The sequence below is a fragment of the Carcharodon carcharias genome, chromosome 10 (assembly GCF_017639515.1).
Source record: "Carcharodon carcharias isolate sCarCar2 chromosome 10, sCarCar2.pri, whole genome shotgun sequence".
Lineage (NCBI taxonomy): Eukaryota > Metazoa > Chordata > Chondrichthyes > Lamniformes > Lamnidae > Carcharodon > Carcharodon carcharias.
The window spans coordinates 19,035,576-19,050,883 of record NC_054476.1 but is presented as its reverse complement, the minus strand read 5'-3'; the positions used below and the strand labels follow the sequence as shown (position 1 = coordinate 19,050,883).

At 40.4% G+C, this 15,308-nt stretch overlaps 1 protein-coding gene across 6 annotated transcripts in view; it reads left to right on the top strand.

The window, feature by feature from the left end:
- LOC121283444 (protein kinase C-binding protein NELL1-like) overlaps positions 1-15,308 on the top strand; it is an 839,758-nt gene that overhangs the window by 2,095 nt on the left and 822,355 nt on the right. For all 6 annotated transcript variants that reach the window (XM_041198022.1, XM_041198019.1, XM_041198018.1 and 3 more), the window contains exon 3: positions 2,103-2,253. In XM_041198022.1, the coding sequence (XP_041053956.1) occupies positions 2,103-2,253 (151 nt within the window). The remainder of the gene's footprint in view (positions 1-2,102; positions 2,254-15,308) is intronic.

Genomic DNA, 15,308 nt, shown 5'->3' with positions numbered 1-15,308 from the left:
CCTTCACCTCCTTAGCCTTACACCACCATCCATACAGCCGGGCTCTCTCTCTCTCTCTCTCTGTCTTCAGTCAGTACCAATAAACCTCTTCCAGCTAGTTTGCTCTTTTGGCGAACGGTTAAGCAGCATTAATACATGTTTCATGAAAAGTCAGATAAAATATAAACACACATACGCCTATTTCAGAAACAGAGGGAATGGAGACATTAGCTTCCGAAGCACGTCCGTGGTCACGGATGAAACCTCTGTAATGAATGCTATCAAATTCATCATATTTTATTCATGACTTTTGTGATGTTTCGCTGAAGCGAGCAAAAGGCAGAGTTAAAAAAACTCACCACTGTGCGAAAAAGTAAAGGATTGAAACGTACGTGAGTGTGTGTGATTTAAAGAGTCATTGCGAACTATTAACTAAAGGATAAGCGAGTTGTTGGACTTGCTGTCTTATGGTTTGGTTTAGTAAGAAATTGATGGTTTAACAGCGAATGTTCTAATCTGCCAATTGCAGATGGAATTGAGACCAATTTATTCTTTCCTTGCCCTGTTTTCTTGCTCTTTTCGGATTCACAGAGGATCTAATAAGTTTGAGATTTTGGCAGTGCATTTGGATCGCCTTGTACCATGGCTTTTGATGTTGCACCGTGTGTAAGATAGGCCAGCCCATGTCAAAATCTCTGTAGAGAAACTGTGCTGATTTTACATTCCCTGCCTGGCAGTATAAATCTAAGTTTATAAATTTTCCAAAAAATATGCTGCAGTGTCCACAGAGCTACAACAGCTGGTTTAACTCTCTTTGGCTGTTTAACTCCAGTTTGCTAATGTTATCTTCCCTTCACTGTAAATACCCAAAGCTGTAGTTTTTAGGTTTAGTTACCTTCTGATATTTGTAGAATGTTACATGAGTACATTACACTGATGTTTACAAAATCTGAAATATAAATGTGTCCAGTATTTAAGTTCATGAATACTGGGAGTGTTTTAAATGTCCTAACAGGGCAAGGGCTTCACTCAATTGGGAGGACCTTGATTTGTAAAGTACAGGGACAACATAATTGGCCTTTGAGCCTGATGCCCTCATTCTTTTGGATTGATTGAAGTTCCTAGGGACTAATGAAATTTAGCACCTTTCAACTAATTCTAATATTCATCCAGCAGGCTTATATTAATACAATAAGTTTGAAGACTGGAATACAAATCCCTTCATTAATTTATCTGAACAGGCCATCAATAATCTAGATTGGACTTATTATTAGCAGTGGATGTTAAGTGTGATTGAGCAGACATTAAGGCCATCTTTCATTTGAAAGGTTGGTCTTTGCTGTCTCCTGTGTTGATTTCACGTCAAAGTAAGCCATGCAAGCATGAAAGAACCATAGAGAAAATACACTTTTGACATCCCTGATCCCAGGTGCTGAATATCTAAAATGTAATTGGCAATGTGCTGCAAAAGACACCTACTCTTCAAGAGATTTAGTTCAGCCCTTTTCTCATTCATCAACTTGCATTGACGACCTAGTGAAAAGTCAATGAGTCTAAGTTTCCCAGTCATCTCTCCATGCTGACACAGAAGAGAATTTGTTGTGTCATCTTTAAACAATCTGACGACAAAGTTTGCCAATGGAATTCTTGATTCCAAAATTGAAATTACACCCTCCAAAAAAAAAAATTTGACTTGGAACTATTAGTGAACAAATTTACAGGCTCTGACATGACAGCAACACTTGAAGACTGAATTTCCTGAAACAAAACGATATAAATATTCCTCCATTGTGTATTGTGGCCTGAAATATCGCTGCCGGAATTGATTCATCGATCCATCTCATTCTGTGCACCTGTTTTATGGATTTATGCAAAGGTCTTTGAGCTTTATTATTCAAAGTCAAGGTCATTGAACTGTACACAGTATATTCATAAATGCATATGGAGGTGTTGTTGTCTAACAAATACACACGTTAATGCTTTCCAAGCATTGGAAAGCAGACAGGGAGTGAACTTTACTCAGAGAATTCTGAGGAGGTCAGCAATGGGAATAACAAGGGAATATTATTGAAAAATTGTGTCCTATGGCCTCCGTTGTGACTGATTATGCTTGTTTTCCTTAGATGTGGAGAGACAAATACAGGCGGCTCCACACATTGCCGAGAAAGTGATTCAACTGCTTAGAAATAAAAGCGAGTTCACAATTGTAGCCACGGTCCAACAAAACAGTTTAACCTCTGGGGTCATCTTGTCCATCCATGAGTCTGATCTCAGGTAGAGTAACGTGCAGCACTCCCTGTGAATGTATGAATAATAGTATTTTACAAGCAAACCTGCAATCTGTTGGTTAACACCATGCAAGCTTCATAAGTCAAATGGTATTCTTCAAATTGGGTTTGAATTTGGACAGAAATCGGCTGTTAGAAAATTTTCCATGGTTTAAGAGCCAAAGTAAGTTGTACGTCCTGGTTTTAATGGAGCAAGCCTTTTGATACTTCATTATAACTCACTGGATTGGTTTCACATCTTATTTCACCATTTGTATGGGTTTATCAAATACAAAACCCTCTGGGAGGGTTGCAGGGTGGTAATCCAGTGAAGGTTGCAGGTTCTGCCATAAAGTGCATGAGGAGAGCTCCAGCCATTTATCGTTCCCATCTAAATCCTGAGTACTGATTGCCATTGAATTTCTTCCTGAATATTTTTGCTTTAATAATTATTTATGGAGCTATAGTATTGCGGGGTGCTTTTATATTCAGCATTTCTATAGTTTGGTTGCAGGATAGTAACATCCCTGAGCAGTCTCCCCGCAGTTACACTGCTGAAATATGGGCCCCTTATCCAGATGGCAGAAGTGTCCAAACTAAGAAAGAGGAAAGACTTATATTTATAAGGCACTTTTCACAACCTTAGGATATCCCAAAGCACTACACAGCCATTGAGGCACTTTAAACGGTGATTGTTGTAATATAGAAAATGTGGCACAGCAAACTCCCACGAACAAACAGCAGTGTAACAAATGATCAAATAATCTGTTAGTGACATTGGTTGAGAGATAAATATTAGCCAAGAAATACTATCTTTGCCCACACAAGAGGAAAAGCAGGGCCTAAGTTTAATGCCTGTTTCAAAGAATAGCACCACTGTAAGTCTAACACTCCCTCAGTAGTGCACTGTAGTATTAGCCTGGATTATTTGCTCAAGTTTCTGCAGACTCAGGGGTGAGATTCCTACTACTGATACATGGCTGTTCAAAACGGAACTATATTTTAATACTGCTATCTGAATAAGGCAGCTGATCTTAGCAATGCAAATGCAGGGGTTTGGCATACGGGCATCATGATTTGTGACAGATTGCAAGCGTAAGTGTAATCATGCTTGTATAAGGCATCTTTACATTTCTGCTAAGACACTAGATGAATAACAAGACTCCAAGTGGTGCTTTCCCACTTGTGGTTTGCATCAATGTGCTACAAGTGATTGGAGGGCAGACAGAGTGAGGGGAGGCACTTGTATTCTGCAATTCAGATCGTTACTCAGAGAACCCAGGAAAATGTGAATCCCAGTTCCATAAAGGTCACTGATGTTAGGCAATTTCTATTGGAACAGGTACATCTGTCATTGATTGTGTCTTATCAATGTAGAAGTGCTTAGGTTTGATGTATGACTGTGTCCAGACTTGAAGGACTTTGGATTGGTTTATCATCATTGTACGATGCCAAGTGATGAATAATATATAATTCATTTTCATTATTTGTTATAGAAAAGTAGGTGTAAATGTCGCAGATTGACTGTATTCTACACAAAAAGACAGTTTAACAATTTATGTATGAAAATCAGAACTTCTTAAGGAAAGCTGGGAGAATTTGATGTGCATTTCTAAATCCTGTTTGGTAGTTATAGATAATATATTGAAGCCAGTTAATCAAAACTCTGCTCTGCTGATATTGTTGTATTGTTGGATATTTGATGGGTTAACAAAAATATCTCTAATGTATAAGTGATCCTTCGTTTCATGCAGCGTTTACTGGATTTGAGATACAAAGCCTAGGAGTTTGACTGTGAAGACACTTTTGTGTCCATGTCACACGGGTCTGAATCATGGCTACCAGTAGATCAGGGTGCAGTCAGAGATTTGTCAATGATCTGGCCATTCCAGAACTTTTGATAGTGTCTCCAATTTCAGGATATAGACAAGCTCGATTCTTTTTCAATTTAGTTTAAAATTTGGCCTGATATTTTACAGAACAAGCTTGGTTCCCCATAGTAGCATCCTTCCATTACCTGGTATGTGTCACCCTCTAGTTGTAGGTGTCAGCAGCTTTGCATTTCCAAGGGACCAAGTCTGGATGCACAAAAGCAACAAATTCCTTCCAACAGTTGTAATTTCTCAGTCCAATTTCCATGCATTTACATAGAGTTTATTATTAAAAACTTTTGATTTGAGTCTACTTTGGCCTTTAATAGAGCTTCAGATGCAAGGATGGTCCAATAACCCTCGAGATGCTGTACAATGAGAAGGCAGTAACTGAGAAATGTGATAGATATTATTTATTATATTGAATTAATACGAAACTGGATAGTTACTCTTGTGTTCTCAAACACAAATGAACTTTCATTGCATTACTTGGTAGTTAATTATTTTTGAGATAGAAATTTTGGACGTCTTTCAACCTCACTCACCTGATTGGGAAACGTATGGGATCTGATCAGCCATCCATTTTACATCTTGCTTGGAAATAAAATTGAGCAGCGTTTAAAAGGGTGACCAATATAATCCTGATAGTTTTCCACTGGATGGGTTAGGTTAAAATGTCTCTCTCTCTCTCTCTCTCTCTCTCTCTCTCTCTCTCTCCCCCCCCCCCCACCCTTCCACCAAGCCTGCATCTTCCAACTGAGAAAACTGCTATGATGTTTGGTCTTTTGGGAGGCATTGGTAATAAAGAGTTCTTTCTCTCTCCTGTTCCCCACCACCTTTCCACAGCAGCTATTTTAGTCACACATGAAGCTGAAATCAGTTTCAATCGTATTTGACACGTAGCTGTATCTAAAACAAAATCTCTCACAATCAATGAGACGAAAATCTGCGTAAAAGCTCTGACAATAAGCCTCGATCATTATTCATGTGGAAAGAAGCAGAGGCTCTGTATATAGTACTCAGTCAGAAAAAAGTCCAATTAGAGTTTGACTGACAAATAGCTGCAGAACAGGAGGGAAGAAATAATTAAATAAACTACCTGCCAGATTACACAAGAGTGTGTAGAAGCTGCTGTAAAGTGATCCGCACATCCGGAAAACTAAAATTAATGAAGACAGAGATTTATGTGAGTAGTCACATAAGTGTCAGTAGTAAAAGGTTGTGATATAAAGAGGAGGTAAGCGAACATGTACAAAAGCAAAATACTGCTTGGTGTTGTTGAAAATCTGAAATAAAAACAGAAATACTCGGCAGGGTAGGCAACATCTACAAAGAGAGAAACAGAGTTAACGTTTTGGGCCAAAGAATTCTGATAAAAGGCCAATGACCCGAAATGTAACATGTGTCTGACCGTTATTTCCTGATTTGCTAATAATTGTGCGGAAAGATGAAATGAAACAATGAGCTATTTCAATGCCCTTTCATATATGGAGTTTTTATTTAAAATAAATAATGACAACACTTGCATTTATATAGCATCTTTACAGTGACACAGCTTATATTTGCATTGCACTTTTAATGCAATCAAACATCCCAAGGTGCTTCATAGGAGCATTATAAAATGGTTCTGTGGTTCTGTAAGAAGATATTATGTCAGCTGACCAAAAGCTTGGTCAGAGAGATAGGTTTTAAGAAGTGTCTTAAAGGAGGAGCGAGGTAGAGAGGCAGAGAGGTGTAGGGAGGGAATTCCTGATCATGCCTAGAAAACTGTAGGTGCAGTCACCAATGGTGGAATAATGTAATCTTAGACATGCAGGAGGCCAGGATTGGAGGAGTGTCGAGATCTTGGAGGCTTGTAGGGCTGGAGGAGGTCACTGGGAGGGATGAGGCCATGTAAGGATTTGAAAACAAGGATGAAAATTTTAATATCAAAATGTTGCCAGACTGTGAGCCAGTTTGGGTCAACCAGCACAGGGGAGATGAGAAACGGGAATCTAGCACAAAATGATGCTACTTTCTCCTAGTTTGTAAGGGTTTAATGTGAAATGAGTTTAGATGGTCTTAATTCAGTTCCTAGTGAATATGATCTTGTAAGATGACATTTTTGGGGCTGGATTTGAATTGTGACAAGTGGGACACATCTTCTTGGTGAATTGTCTGATAAGAGTAGCCAGTGGCCAGGCAGTCCTGGTTGTTTCCCCGCATTATGCAAAGCAGCAGAGAAAACCTAAGTTTTGAAACTGTTGTGTATTATGGGAAAATGGGATATACAATTATACTAGTTAAGTTACTCAGTACATATACAGATATAGCTTGTCTGTAGCTACCATTGTGGTGGCTTTTTATTTCAACTTTTTAAAACAATTCTTGAGGTCGATGTCATTAGTGATGCATAGTCACAAGAACAAGACTGACCTGTCATGTGACCGCTTTGCAAAACCACTTTTTTTTCCTTTGGAACTTCTTTCCATATATAAATAAAGTCTGCTACAGAGACTGGCTACACTCAGCACTTGTTTAGAATTAGTGCTTTTTATTTGCAGTGGTAGTAGTTTCATATACCTTTCAGAGAGCCAGCACTGGCATGATGGGCCATATGGCCTCCTTCTGTGCTGCACAGTTCTAAGCTTCTCAGAATGTAAATTGATTTTATTATTTTGGCAAACTCTGCAATTGGGATCTTGGTATTTAAATTGAATAGCCAACTTTGGAGAATAAATTTGGAGGTGATCAAAATCTCAGTTTGCCCGAATTCTGATTGGAGTTAGTTAGATGTACACCCACTGCATTTCTCTTGTGTAAATGTCCAAGTTAAAGAAGTGGTCATACTTATCTCACTTTTTTTTTCAAAGAGTAGGTGTCTTAAGAATGAACTTCAGGGTTCAATCTTACTGGCCAATCAAGAGGAGGAGGAGAGGAAGAAGGGAGGATTCACCCTCCTGAGGAGATATTGTGGCTCTATTACTTGGAATTGGAGAAACCTTGCACTGATTCTTATGGGATGGTTAACCTGTCCCGCTGACCAAAAGGTCTGTCGGTACCACGCTGACCAGAAGTCCAGCTGCTCCGCAGTGATCTTATGCTGGAGACAGCCTTAATTGGGTCAGAGTGGAAGGAAACCTTAGAGAGCTGCCAGCCAATCAGATTGGCTGGCAACTTTGTAGTCCCAGCAGCACCTGAATTGAGTGGTGACCATTGCTGGGATTACAAGGCAGCCGGCATGAATCCAGCAAGGACTCTCAGCAATTCAGATGAACTCAAATGGTTGGGTCATATTGGTTGGGCGGTTCAGTCCGGGCTGGGCCGGGCATGTAGACTGAAGAGGGTATGTTTTTCAGGTAAGGATTGCCGAAGGCAGTTTCAAAAGAAATCGAGACAATGCTGCAAGGCAAGCCAAGGAAAGTCTTTGGAGTTGCTGCAGATCTGTCAATGTTACTTTGCCAGAGTATGGCCGAAGCTCTGTTTAAGCATGTAAATGGGGTTACTGCTGCACTTCAGTTTGAAGTGTTGGCGGTGGAGAGGGAGCAGCTGCAGGGAATTTCTGAGCTATTCAGTTAGAACAAAGATATTGGTGAGGAGGAAAGGTCAGGTGGTGGCAGCTTAAAAAAAGTGTCTGGTTTTTGGACATCGCCGGTTTTTGGATAACCAGATTTGAGACACTGTACCTTTAATTCCTTGCCTCATGTCCTGAGGCCTCAACCATCCTAATTCGGATACGGCTTGAGACAGTCAATGAAGATATCTGATGTTGATAAAATAAATTCTCTGTGGTAGAATAGGAGGGGTTTTTGAGACGTGCCAGTGGGATAGAGCAAGGGTATTTTTTTTATGATCTAGCTTTGCTTTACCCGACATAAGGGTAGTTGATGTTAGTTTGTTCTAAATTTCTAGTTTCCTTTGATTTTCTCAGGTTCATTGGTGCTAGTCAGTCCTATAGGTATTCCCTGAGTCTTATGCTCAGGATTGAGCCCCTACTTTCCAATATCTAGTTACATAACAGTGTGTGACCTGGGATCAGAAGAATGGGACCTCTTGTGACCTGATATCCCTCAGACGCCCTTCTCCAGTCTCTCAGTAGGTGAACTGAAAACATTTTAGTGAAGGCTTGAAGCAAATTGTTGAAGTTGCTTTATCTCTCAGAGAGCAAGTGAATGTATAGAGTGACAGTGATAATCAAATTACACTTTAATCCAAATAACTACAGATTCCTTCTCTAAACCAAAGAAAGAAAGTAAATACACCACGCTATCCTTGTCAGTGAGTTTAATTCTCCCTTGTAAACGTTCTGGTTCTGGGCTTATGAGTATTGATTTTCCCCTTGTGAGATCACGCTCTTTCCTAGACCTAACTGTCTGCTCCTCCTTCAGTTACCATACCCTAACAGGGCATTGGCAGTCACGGACTTCCATTAGATTGGTCCATGATTATGCTTGGCAAAGTGCTGCACTGGTTTGCTATTGCCTTCTGCAGTATGGCTGACCAGGGAACTCTCCTGCTCTTACCATCAGGCAGCATGAACACACCTCCCATGGCCTTCAAGTCCTGAAGTGGGACCTGAACCCAGAGCTTCTGACCCAGCGGTAGGGATACTACCACTGTGCCATAAGACCACCTGATCTAACTGTATGATTGACTTTATATGGGCCTTCTTTCTGACAGTGTTCGTTAGAAGTGGCTGCACATCTTTTTCCTCGTTCTAGAGATTTTCCAGCAGGCCTGACAATAAAACTGGCTACTGCTCACTGCAACATGGACCCTCAGCAATTCAGATGAACTCAGCTGGTTGGGTCATTCCAATGATAAAGGGGCTGAAAACTCATTGAACTCTCGAAACTAGCTTCTATTGTCTATAGAGTTGTGGTTCAGGTGCTTCATCTGAATCCTCACCTCAATTTCCCAGCTCTGCTGTTTTGTAAATTGAACCTTTGAAAGGTGCAATTAACTTCACAGCCTTTTTAGTATTTACGAAATGAAGATCCTTCCATGGAGGCAGAGTCAGAAATAGTGAAAGTTGCACAGATATAGGAAAAAGGAAGTTTTACTTTTATAAAGTACCTTATAATGCCTTCAGAAATGTCTCAAAGTGCATCACATTCAGTGACTTACATTTTCTGGAATTAGCAGTGACCCTATTGATTACAGAAAAGTTCACTAAAAATATAATGGTATTGTCCATAGGTAATTCAGGGCCCGGGTAAGAAAGTAGAGCAACCAGGCAAAGAAAAGAGATGGAGCCGTAACGTACTGAATTCAGAGAGGGAACAAAGTACAAATCTGAGGAATGCAGCAGCTCGGAGCTGAAATGAGGTGCAATAGCTGAGTGCAAGAAGGATGAAGCAGCTTTGCTTTCCTGTTACCTAACAACTAGGCTGGACCTGGGAACATATGAAGCTGGGCTCAGGTATGAGTTAGGCTGACCCTATGTACCAGGGTTCATAGAGCCAATCCATATATTTTAAGCAGGGTCAAGATGCCAAGCTCTGCTAGACTCAAGCAAATCCGTTCATCAATTGAAATTGTGGAGGACTTTGTCATGCCCAGTATATAATGAACTTCCAGTCAGATATTTTTAAAATCTGAACACAAACAAGTTTTAAAATAGCTGGTATAAATCATGCAACCTTTGGCATTTGAGTTTCAGACAATAGTAAGTCATAATCAAATACCTAATGAAACATGGGCACCATTAGCCCTCCGGGGAATTCACACATCTCTTTGTTTAAGAATGAGCCAACACAAAAGACTACAGAGTTACCAGGCTGCCTCTCTACCTGTCTCATGATGGACGAAAAGAAAGATCGAAACTTAATTGATGGCAGATGGAAGTGAATGCCCCCTATCACCGTCCCATTATATCATGATGACTGTCTTAGACCTTCAGTGGTGTTAACCCACAATACAGGATGTGAAATCAACATAAACACTATCCCTTATTTGGAAAGGACCTGATCTTGTGAAAAGTCACAGGGGGGATAGCCATTTTTTGTCTGCTTTTAAAAATCTGCTAAGAGATGTTTCCAGTTAGTCACTAGTCGGCAGTTGGTCAGAAAGCCATGACCATGAACTAGGTGAAAGTCATCAAACAGCCAGGTAATTAACAGCAATACCTTGAAGGCAGGTGATCGTAACAGAAACAGGAGCCCCCCCCCCCCCAACCTGTTCCAGTTTAAAGTTTGCCTGAGAACCTACCTCCTAGCTATGTGACTGCAAGAAACTTCACAACTTGCTGTGAACCCTTCACTTTACAAAACCCTCCATTTAACTTTAAAACATTAAAGCCATCCAAGAAGCTACAGGCCTACCACATGGGAGACCAGAGGTCGTAAACCAGAGATGAAATATTGGTGATCTAAAAAAGTGCATGACTTTATCTGTATCTACTCTTTGTGTGCGTGAGTGCAAATGTGAGCAGGAGTGCGTGACATTGCGTTTAATTCAGGCTAAGCGTGTGAGAATAAAGAACCTTCTTTATTTTTAAACTTACAAAAGCTTGCTGCTGATTTATTTAATTGGAATACAAACTCCAAAGGTAAGAAAACCCCACACCTCTTTCCGTATTCTGTCTGTGACAACTTACCCATTTAAAAAAAAGTGTGACTTGGGTTTCAGGCATTGCAAAAATATAATTTTAAGAGAACATCACAAAGGAAAATCTCAGATGCTGTTGAAACATTTCCAAGCCTTTTTGAACATTGACTGGTAATTTGCTTCCACAAAAGTTGCACCAGGAGATCTGACCAGAGCAGATGACCCATATCCATGAAAATAGAGATGATGAAATATCTACTTGAACAATTTCAGAATACCTAAATCATACCTATTCTAAAATTCCCCTTCACATTGCATGTCTGGGTCTATCAAATTAATCACTCATAACAGTGCTTTTTGTAAATTGCCAATTACGAGTTCATAAACTTGTTTCTTAATCATTTGAAAGTATTTGTAACATGGAATAGGTAATTTGTTTTGCAGAATTCTTAATTTTTGCTACCCATTTGGGATAAATGTCAAGCTTAGGTCATCACATGGAGTGGAAAGAGCCAATATTACTACTGAAATAACGTAGGGGGAAATGAAGGAATTTGATCAGTTGATAGTTGCTGGTTGTTTTTTTTAGATTGAAACTGTTTTACAAAATGATTTAGTGATTTTCTTCAGCAAAATTTTAATTTTCATTGAATTTGATGCTTAAACTCATAAGCATGCTTGAACTTTCTGCTCTTTGTATGGGTGCCAATTGCAAAATATGTAATTATATCAATAAATTGTCTTCTAATTATGATTAATTTATGTACAGGTTCAGATAGTGGAAGGATTATGCCTTCTTACCAACCTTGACATTGCCTTCTGTGAATCTTGTCAGCACTTCCAGCTGAGGAGGCAGGAATAAATGAGAAGCGCAACAACCTTTATTCTTAATCAGATGTAGAAATGTCAGATAACAATTTGTCAAGAGCTGGAAAGAAGTAATTGATCTAATGAAAGGAACAAGCTGCACATCAAGGATCTAGACATCCTTAGTTAAGTCTGCTTGTGACCAGGAGACAGAATAAACTCCTTGGCTCCCTATTCTTTTGAGCAATCCGGCACAGCTCCTAGATCACAGAGATCTGATGGGCTAGTGTCCTTTAAATATAAGGCTATTGCCAATTATTATCTTTTAGCATGATGTAATGAGGAGACCTTCTGAATTGAAAGATTTTAGGAATTCTATTTGCTATAGATATTAGGAAAAAAAAAACATGGGTAGACAAGGTTTTGAACTGTTTTTACAACCCAAATTCCTATGGATTATAAATGCCTATTCCTTGGATCTAGTTCAGTACCTGGTGAGGGAAAACTTCCATTGATTCAAGTGGAATGAAAACTGGTTGGGTTCAATAACAAGTGAGTGTTTCAAGCCATCAGGTTGCCAGGCATGTAGTGAAGCCAAAATTATATCTTTATATTCCTGTCAGATAGGACCAACCCTTCTTAGCAAGTATTTGCTCTTCACAATAAATTATGGGTGTGAGCGTGCACTTCTATGTCCTAGACCAGTTTGCACTGGGTGCGTATTCTGGTGCATCTCGAGGGTACAATCACATGGCAAGCTCAACTAGTGCTTTCACCAAAGGTGATGCACATAACTACAAACACCGATTTCAGATATAGTGGAATCAGGATGAAGTCAAATTCCAGATTTGGAGCATCAGATATGTCCCTATTGAAAGAAACATACCAACTTGGATTGTAATTTAGACTTGGTTAGTGAGCTCACTCCTGAGTTGTTGTGATTCCTTGGCACAAAGAGAAGAGACCTCAGAGTCATAGAATGAGGCCACTCAGCCCATAAAGACCATGTCGGCTCTCCATGAAGCATGTCATTTTCTTATTTTTTCTTCTCCAGTTTTCCTCTTATGCCCAAGAAATTGGAACAGGCTCCTAAAAAGATACAGTTTAAGCTCTCATGTTATCTGACCTCATTCTCTGGGATGTAGGTGTTGGTAAGGGTAGAATTAATTTCCCACTCCAAGTTGCCTTTAAGAAGTGGTGGACTTTCTTCTTGAAGCACTGCAGTCCATGTCATGAAGGAACTAGGTAAGGACTTCCAAGATTTTGATCTAACGACAGTGAAGGAACATGATATGTACCCAGGCCGGGATGCAGTTATGACTTAAGGGGAACTTGGAGGTGATTGTGTTCCCATGGACCCACCATCCTTGTGTTTCTATTTCTAGGTGGTGGAGGTTGCAAGTATGGGAAGTGCTGCTGAAGAAGACTTGACATCCTGTAGGTAGTAGGTACTGTAGTCACCGTGATGGAAGGATTGTACATTTAAGCGAGCGGGCTTGTGTAAGATATGTGGTGGAAAGACTTTAGGGTGTCAGGAGATGAGCTGTTCTCTGCAGTATACCCAGTCTCTGAGTTTCTGGTTAATGGTGAAGCTGGGGGACACTATGGTGTATTTTTTTTATTCATTCATCACTGCTAAGACCAGCATTTATAGATTATATGCTTATCTGTAATTAAACTTGAGAAAGCGGTGGTGAGCTACCTGTTTGAATACAATGGAGTAACTTGCTAGGCCCTTACAGAGGGCAGTTAAGAGTCAACCTCATTGATGTGGGTTTGGAGTCACATATACACTGGACAGGGTGGATTTTTATGGCAATCCACTAGTTTTGTGGTTACCATTAAAGATTCTAGTGTTTTATTCCACTTTTAATTAATTGAATTTAAGTTCCCCAGTTGTCTTGGTGGGATTTGGATTCATGACTCCTGATCATTTGTCTGGTTGTCTGGATTACTAGTCTTGTAATATACCCATTATGCGCCATACCCCTGAATGCATGTCAAAGGAAGACAATTAGCCTCTTTCTTCTTGGAGATATTCTTTGTCTAGCACTGGAGTGCTGCGAATATTGCTTGCCACTTGGCATCACAAACTAGAATGTTGTTTGGGTCTTGCTGCATGCCAACATGGGCTGCTTCATTATCTGACGAATTGCCAGTGCCTAATCTGCCTAATCATCGGAGAACAGCCCCTCTTCTGACCTCATGGAGAAAGGGACAATAATTGGGCTGAGGGCACTTCAATGAGGTACTCCTGCAGTGATGTCATGAGGCTGAGATGATTGGCCTCCAAAATCCACAAAATCTTCCCTCGTGACAGGTATGGCTCGAACTCCTGGAGAGTTTTGTCCACGATCCCCACTGTCTTTAGATTTGCTTGAGCTCCGTGATGTCACATTCGCTTACAGCCACTTTCGCTTCATCTCTGGAATTCTGGTCTTATGTCCTTGTTTGAACCAAGGCTGTAATGAAGTCAGAAGTTGAGTGACCCTGATGGAGCCCAAACTGAATGTCAGTGAGCAGTGATTTGGATTCTCCCAAGATCAAACATTAGTGAGCAGGTTGCTGTTGAGAGCTGTCACTTGATAGGACTCATGGTGGCTCCTTCCATTGCATCGCTGATAACTGAAAAAAGGCAGATGGAGGTATAGGTGGCCAGGTTACATTTGTTCTGCTTTTGCGAAGAGGATATATTTGGACAATTTTTCACATTGTCAGCAAGGTGTCAAAAGTGTAGCTGTAATGCAGCGGCTTAGCTAGGGATAATGTTGGGCATGTGGCCTTTGCTGTGTCCAGTGCACGCGGCAATCTCTTGATATCACATGGAGTGAATTGAATTGGATGAAGACTGGCATCTGTGATTGTGGGAACTCAGGAGCAGGTTAGGAATGATCACGCATTCAGCGCTTTTGGTTGAAAATGGTTGCAAGTGCTTCAGCCTCGTCTTTTGGGCTCTGCCATTGCTGAGGATAGGGATGTTCATGAACCCTCCTCCTCCCACTGGTTACTTACTTATCTGCTACCTTTTGTGCCTGAAACAAAAACAGAATTACCTGGAAAAACTCAGCAGGTCTGGCAGCATCGGCGGAGAAGAAAAGAGTTGACGTTTCGAGTCCTCGATTGGTTGTGGGATTCCCTAGCTCCGTCTATCATGTTCTGCTTCCGCTGTTTAGCGTGCATGTAGTCATGTGCTATAGCTTCATCAGGTTGACCTTTCATTTTCGTGTATGCCTGGTTCTGTTTCTGGCATGCTCTTCTACACTCTCATTGAGCCAGAGTTGGTTATCTGGTCTGTTGACGATGGAGGAGTTTACTCAATTGAAACCCCGGAGTGAGGTGACAAATTCCTTAGGCCAAGCCATTTTGGAGCAAGTAAGATATCTGGGTAAACCTTGAGCAATTCTTGCCGTGGACTTGATCAGAAAAGGCTGAATTGACTACATATGTCTAATTTGGAAATCCAGATGTGACCACCTGCAGTTCTGATTAGTAAATAACTGAGTAATAGACACCATCATTGGGCATGAGATCACAATAAATGTATTTGTATGTGTGTACTTAACCTTTTTGTGCTTTTGTTGGTAAAATGATAAGATGAAAAGTAGAGTGATTGTTGTGAGGGCTTTCCTTGATTATTGAATGGATGTTTGCTCAGGAGATATACACATGTGAAGGTACTTAGGCTTATCCTGGCAGCAGCACACCTGTATATTGCTCATAATGAATTTGAAGTTATGCTGTGGTGGGGAGGGGTGCAAACTGCTGTTGAAAGAAGGTAGAAAGTTATTTGAAAGAGACAGCAACGTAAGTGTTTATTGATTGGTTCCTGGAAAATAAATAAACCACGTTCTTCTTA